Here is a 7688-nt window from a genome sequence, read left to right on the forward strand (position 1 = left end):
AAATAGATGGGGAAACAGTGGAAACAGTGTCAGACTTTATTTTTTGGGGCTCCAAAATCACTGCAGATGGTGACTGCAGCCGTGAAATTAAAAGACACTTACTCCTTGGAAGGAAAGTTATGACCAACCTAGATAGCATATTTAAAAGCAGAGATATTACTTTTCCAACAAAGGTTCATCTAGTCAAAGCTATGGTTTTTCCAGTAGTCATGTATGCATGTGAGAGTTGGACTGTAAAGAAAGCTGAGTGCTGAAGAATTGATGCTTTTAAACTGTGGTGTTGGAGAAGATGTGAGAGTCCCTTGGACTGCAAGGAGATCCAACCAGTCCATCCTAAAGGAAGTCAGTCTTGGATATTCATTGGAAGGACTGATGGTAAAGCTGAAACTCCAGTATCTGAAGCAAGGAATTGATTCATTTGAAAAACGCTGATGCTGGGAAAGGTTGAAAGTGGGAAAAGAAGGGGTCAACAGAGAATGAGATGGTTGGATGGCATCACCGACTCAATGGACATGATTTTGAGTAAACTCCGGGAGTTGGTGATGGACAGGGAGGCCTCGCATGCTGCAGTCCATGGGGTCGCAAAGAGTCAGACACGACTGAACTGAACTGAACTGACTCTGTGCCCAGCAACGACATTGTGTATCTTGGGAAGGAGGGAGATGGAACATTGAGATGATAAACTTCACATGAAAAGCAATATAATATTTGAAGAAATTAAAAGATGGATAAATAAACTAGAATCATATAGAATGCTCTGAATGCTGCTAAATCATTTTTACTTGATTAAGGCGCAAATAGATTTCAACAGTGGTACAAATGTGAAGAATTATTATGGCGTTGATATAGCTAGTGGATGTAAGAAATGAGATAATGGTGGCTAGAAGCCCCAGAAGGAGGGCATTACAGTAATTAGGCATGAGCAGGAGAATGGAGAAGAGACAGATCCAGGAAAAAAAAAAGTTAGTTTCATAGTGTTTAGACATTTTTACTAAAGTAATGACTACTGTTAATTTGCTAAGTATTATATACTGAGACTATGGCATATCTTTCACATAATGATCTGAATGCTTTCTAGATAATCAAATTTTCTCTAAACTTTAGTAATGCTTAAATTAAACTTCTGTTTGACAAGTTAGATAATCTTGAGATTATAGTTTAATGAGCAAATTCTTGTTTTTCTTATGAAAAGGATTTACATTAAAAAAGTACAGAAATTTCCTGACTATAGAGTTCCTACAGACCCCAAAATTGACAGGAAGATAATCCGAATGGAGCAGGAGAAAGCCTTTAACTTGCTAAAAAAGAACTTGGTAGATGCTGGTGGTGTTCTTAGGTATGACGTTTACATTGTTCTTGTATTTACAAGTTACTGTGTTCCTTTTACAAGAATTCTGTCTATAAGAGAAATTATATTATGTTTTCCAATTATTCCATTAAGAAATAGTTTCTATAAGGTAGATGTTGTATTAGTAGCTCCCTAGGTATTAAACTGATTTGCCATGTATAAGTCATTGAGTTCATCAACCCCATGTGGATAATTTTGACCAAAGAATTCTGTATACCACATGGAAGTTTTTTCCCAACATGATAAACTCATATTTGGAAACACGTTTTATTATATATTTAGTACTTTCTTGCAACCTGATTTACTATAGCCTACCAGGCTTCTCTATTCATGGCATTTCCCAGGCAATAATAGTGGAGTGGGTTGCCATTTCCTTCTCTAGTGGCTCTTTTTGACCCAGGGATCAAACCCACATCTCCTGCATTGGCAGGTGGATTCTTCACCACTGAAGTACTTGGGAAACACTTAATATGATATTATTATATATAATTTTTCAAAAAAATTATTCCTTCTCTTGATGAGTATTAACAGAAGTATATAATTCTTGCCTTTTTCTAGTAATATAATTTTAAATATTTTCTCTCATTAGGTGGTATGTACAGTTACCTACGCAGCAAGCTCATCAGTATCATGAATTAGAGACTCCCTGCCTCCCTTTATCATCTTCCTCCTTTCCCATATCTTCTCTTGAAGAAGAAGAAGCTGCAATTAGAGATGAGAATTGTACATTGCCCTCACGTCTACATCCTCAAGTAGCACATAAAATTCAAGAATTAGTATCACAGGGAATAGAACAAGTGTATGCAGTTAGAAAACAGCTAAGGTACAGTAGAAACAAATTGTTCTTTTATGTTTTTCATTTTTGTTTGCTGGTTTAAATAATACACTTAACATTATAGACATATTCCAGGATATATGCTATCAATATGCAGGGAATATAGTTTATTAACATATTAAAATAATATTATTTATGTGTTGATCACTTTTAGCAGATGCTTTGCAAGCCATGAGTAATGATTTGAATTACTCATTTGAGATATTCTATGTTCAGATTTGGCAAATTAGACTATTTTAAAATGATATATATATTGAATTATATACTAAATACCTTTATAGAAAGAAAATTTTTAGCAAAGATTTTAAAACATTGGCCAAGATATTTGTTTTAACCCATTTGAAATGTGCAGTTAAATTTTATTGAAACAAAATAATATGAGCAATTTTTTGTCTAATGAAATTTTATATGTAGTACTCTGTGTGTGCATGCTAAGTCACTTCAGTCGTGTTCAACTCTTTGCGACCCTGTGGACTGCAGCCCGCCAGGCTCCTCTGTCCATGGGATTCTCCAGGCAAGAGTACTGGAGTGGGGTGCCATGCACTCCTCCAGGGTATCTTCCCGACACAGGGATCAAACCCATGTCTCCTGTGGCTCCTGGATTGCAGGTGGATTCTTTACTGTTTAGCCACTGGGGAAGCCCCATATAGTACTCTGGTCTAATTTTATTGGTACTCAGGATATAATAATAATAATTATTATAAATATGAGGCATTTACTATGTGTGTGCCAAATAGTATGCTAAGTACTTTATAGGCACAAGCTCATTTATTCCTATGACTTTATAAATTTAGTGTATTTATCCTCATTCTTCAGATGAGGAAATGGAGACTTGGGATGGTTAAAGAGATATAGCTAGAAGTAAAGTCTAGGTGTACAACCTTGCTCTTCACCGTGGTTTCTGCTTCTTAACTGACCTTATTCCTGCTGGTTACTGTGTAGTCAGATCTGAATGAGTATTTCCCAGGATTATTTCTTAATTAATACATGACTTCTGTTTAACAGATTTCTTAGACATTTTATGTTTATTTACATTGGGGCATTGTTAGAACAGAGCCAAAGTTTGGTAAGCCATCCACTATTTTACTAAACCTAAATCTTAAGAACAAAAGTATGATATAGCTCTGCAATATGGCCTACTGAATATAATGCACAAAGCATGTGTATATTTAATTTTATTATTTCTTTTTATATATTTACTTTTTATACCATCTTGTGGCAACATTGCCTTTTATTTCTATCTTTTTGGTCTACTTGTAAAATTTGAGCAGATCATTTTTCATATATTATTTGAAGACTTTTGAAAGCAATGAAATATATTTATATGTGTAAATTTGTTATAGGCCTAGTCTGTCTTAGTTACTAGCCTGGTGTATGACTTTGGGCAAATTACTTAATTTCTGTAGCCCTTAGTTCCCTCTTCTGTAAAGTCGGAATGTTGATTATACTTACCTCACAAGATTATAGGATGGGTTAAAGGAGATACTAGATGTAAAGTCAGAGAAGGCAATGGCACTCCACTCTAGTACTCTTGCCTGGAAAATCCCATGGATGGAGGAGCCTGGTGGGCTGCAGTCCCTGGGGTCGCTAAGAGTCAGATATGACTGAGCCACTTCACTTTCACTTTTCACTTTCATGCATTGGAGAAGGCAACCCACTCCAGTGTTATTGCCTGGAGAATCCCAGGGACGGGGGAGCCTGGTAGGCTGCCGTCTATGGGGTTGCACAGAGTTGGACACAACTGAAGTGACTTAGCAGCAGCAGATATAAAGTGTTCAGGTCAGTGACTGACAGAGTAAGCATTCAAAAGCATACTATTTTTGAACTGAAAATAGTGATTTCATTAAATTCATAAAAATATCAAAGCTCATTCTAAGATATGCAGGTGTTTAACCAGTGAAAATATTACCTTTCTTTTAATCTGCATGAATTCTATGACTTAACGTGTTGAAAAAAGTAGAAAAATATAAATTACTTATAAAGCTGTAAATTATACTTTACAGAATTATATGCTAAAAGAGAACCTTTCTCACTATAACTAAATTATTAGATTGCTAGATTATGTTTTTATTCTATTTTATATTTCCACAGAAAATTTGTTGAAAGGGAACTCTTCAAACCTGATGAAGTACCTGAAAGACATAATTTATCCTTTTTTCCAACTGTAAATGATATAAGAAATCACATCCATGAGGTACAGAAATCCTTGAGAAATGGAGATAATATATGTAACTCAGAGATTATTCCAGCAACGGTATGATTACAACTGTAATTTCTTGTTTTATTACCAATGGTCTTTCTCAGCTAATTCGTGGTTGCTATTAGGCCATATAAATAACTGTGATGTAAGGAAAAATAGTGTTTTTCCCCAAAATGTAAACACTGAACTCTTAGGTGATGATTTAACTAAAATGTTTTTTATTACTCCCATAAAAAGAAATTTAAGTGAATTTCTAGCCGTGACTATAATAACAATAGTAATCTTCACTTAAAAATCAACATATTTTATCTCCATAAAAGTATATCTTATTTATGTGACAGATATTTATTGAGTGCATAGTATGTATATCTCCACCTCTTTTTAAATATGTCAGCAAGTTTAAATAGAATAGTATAGACTTGAATGTGATGATGTTGGTTCTATATGCCCTCTGCGGATGTAAAGCTTACCTCATACTCTGATAGTGTAGTTTCCCCCAGCAAAGTGGCCATTTCTACCTACTCTGAAGAGAGTATAAACTACCCAGAAACTGCTGATAGTAATATACACAATGGTTACCTGGAAATTACCCAGAAACTACTAATTGTGATACACACAATGATTTTGGCATTAAAATCTCAAGTAACAGTATCTGCTGTCTACATTTTTAATCTCTAGATTCAGTAACTGAATAGTTTGAAATTTGTTACTAAGCTTGAGCTACTCTTCTTTTCTATCCAAAACGCTTAGTCATTCACTATCCAAAATTCAGAAACTAAAATAGATTTGAGTACCAGTAGTCTTTGTCAAATTCTTGCTATCTGAACTTGGGAAGATAATTTATTTGAGTAGTTAAGTATACTTATGCTTTGAGAATGTGAACAAGTGAAGAAAGTAATTATAGAATACAGCACATTTATACTATGATTGGGTAAGATATGACAGTTGCATTGCTATTTTAAAATAGTTTTAGAGATAAATGCTTTGTTCTTTTTACTGAAGTAAGTGTTCCCATTTCAGCTTCAATGGACTACAGATAGTGGGAATATTCTCAGAGAGACTGTGACAGTTACACTTGCAGAAGGTAGGTTATCTTGAATAATTCAATTTCAAGATACAAAATCAAGCAGTGTTAAAAGATATTATCTCATCTAATTTGTCTCATCTAAGTTATGGATAAGGAAACCATGGCCCAAAGAGGCAAGAGCAACTATGTTAGGATTTATCAAAAATATTTCTAGCTATTTAAATTTCCTATGTATATATCAGATTTTATTTTTATGATTGAAATTTTGAGGCTAATGATTATTAGCCTGGTTTACTGTAAAGCTAGGCTAATTTCAATAGTAATAACTCTAAGATACCTTGATCAGGAAACTATTGTCCATTTTGTATGGTTTGCTTTTTCTCTTATGTTTCTTACTCCTGTGTTCTCTCCATATTCCAGGCTTATTTCACCCCTTTTGTTCTGTCTTCGAGAAATTTCAGCCCTTTGTTCTGTCTTTTCTCCTCTTCTGAGTGGCAAACTCCTCTCACCACTCAAATTGCAGTTTCTTTGGCCTTAGGTGCTTTCTTAACTTCATCCCCCTATGTAAATTTGGATATTCACTCTTTTTTATTTACCTCTGCATTTAACATGCTATTCTTTGTTTATGGATATATATCTTTTATTATGATTTGGGAATTGTGTTTTTTTTTTTTTTTTGTAAATGCAGGTACAAAGTTTGTTACCAGAGACATAGCACAAAAAGTGGGACAGTACACAGAGAAATGGTTAGTTTAGTTAAGATGGAGGGGCAAGGCAGAGATATACACCCAGAGAGAAAGGCTGTTGGCGTTCCCCCTAGTGAGGAGGAGCTGAGAATCATATTCAAATTAATATCCCTAGTTCTTAGCATGCTGCTGCTGCTAAGTCACTTCAGTCGTGTCCGACTCTGTGCGACCCCATAGACGGCAGCCCACCAGGCTCCCCTGTCCCTGGGATTCTCCAGGCAATAACACTGGAGTGGGTTGCCATTTCCTTCTCCAGTGCATGAAAATGAGAAGTTCTTAGCATAGTGGCTTCTAAAAACTTAACATGTAAATAAATACTTTAAAATAAATTAATAATATGTAGAATACAATTTTTTTTTAGTCTTTGGCTATTGACCTTTAAGAATTACTTTGCTTATAGAATAGCTTGCAAATTGTTTAGAATTATTCTTTTGTTCTGTGTATATTTAATTCAGTGTATGCTGAGCATAGAAAAGTAAGTTTCTTGCTTCATTGAATTTAAATTTTAGGAAGATAAAAAGACTACAGCATATTCTAATTAAGTACTATAATGAATAGTAATGGTATTACAATGAGAGAGAGTTGACAGTATTACCATGATAGAATTGTGCCAAACTATGTGGGAACAGTGATAGAGATATGTAACTTAGTCCAGAGAGTAGGGAAGGGACATTTGAGAAAGTGACTTTTATTTTTATTTTTTTAAATTAGAGGACAGTTGCTTTAAAACGGCTGTTAGTTTGTGCTGTACAGCAAAGTGTATCAACTGTGTGTATACACATATCTTCTGTTTTTTGGATTTCCTTCCCATTTAGGTCACCACAGAGCACTGAGTAAAGTTCCCTGTGCTATACAGTAGGTTATGATTAGTTATCCATTTTATATATAGTAGTAGAGAGTGTGACTTTTAAACTGAGAACTGAAGAATGAATAGGAATTTACTAATCAAAGGAATAGCATGTTCAAACGCTAAGCAAGAAAGAGGATGCCATGACCAAGGAACTTAATGCTTAAGTGGTCTTAAGTAGAGACAGTGGTTGGAGATAAAACTGAATAAGCATAATAGATTTAGGAGGTCCTTTCACCTTTCCAAATGAAAGGTGATAGTGGTGTTGTTTGCAGTTGGTGACATTTATACAAGAATTAGGCACATTTAAGAGTTATCTTCAGTTCAATTCAGTCTCTCAGTCTTGTCCAACTCTGCAACCCCGTGGACTGCAGCATGCCAGGTCTCTCTGTCCATCACCAACTCCCGGAGTTTACAATCTCATGTCCATTGAGTCGATGATGCCATCCAACCATCTCATCCTCTGTCGTCCCCTTCTCCTCCCGCCTTCAATCTTTGCCAGCATCAGGGTCTTTTCAAATGAGTCAGCTCTTTGCATCAGGTGTGTCATCTGCATATCTGAGGTTATTGATATTTCTCCCGGCAGTCTTGATTCCAGCTTGTGCTTTATCCAGTCCAGCATTTCTCATGAAGTACTCTGCATGTAAGTTAAATAAGCAGGGTGACAATATACAGCCTTGACGTA

At 35.2% G+C, this 7688-nt stretch overlaps 1 protein-coding gene across 10 annotated transcripts in view; it reads left to right on the top strand.

The window, feature by feature from the left end:
• Positions 1 to 7688, top strand: part of CARF (calcium responsive transcription factor) — a 79358-nt gene that overhangs the window by 36494 nt on the left and 35176 nt on the right. For all 10 annotated transcript variants that reach the window (XR_827139.1, XR_827140.1, XM_010860998.1 and 7 more), the window contains 4 exons: positions 1193 to 1336; positions 1938 to 2171; positions 4275 to 4437; positions 5404 to 5467. Coding sequence is in view for 8 of the 10 variants with exons in the window: in XM_010860998.1 (XP_010859300.1) it covers positions 1193 to 1336; positions 1938 to 2171; positions 4275 to 4437; positions 5404 to 5467 (605 nt within the window). In the remaining 2 variants the exon portion in view is untranslated. The remainder of the gene's footprint in view (positions 1 to 1192; positions 1337 to 1937; positions 2172 to 4274; positions 4438 to 5403; positions 5468 to 7688) is intronic.

This window comes from Bison bison, unplaced genomic scaffold (genome assembly GCF_000754665.1).
Source record: "Bison bison bison isolate TAMUID 2011002044 unplaced genomic scaffold, Bison_UMD1.0 scf7180017864471, whole genome shotgun sequence".
NCBI lineage: Eukaryota > Metazoa > Chordata > Mammalia > Artiodactyla > Bovidae > Bison > Bison bison.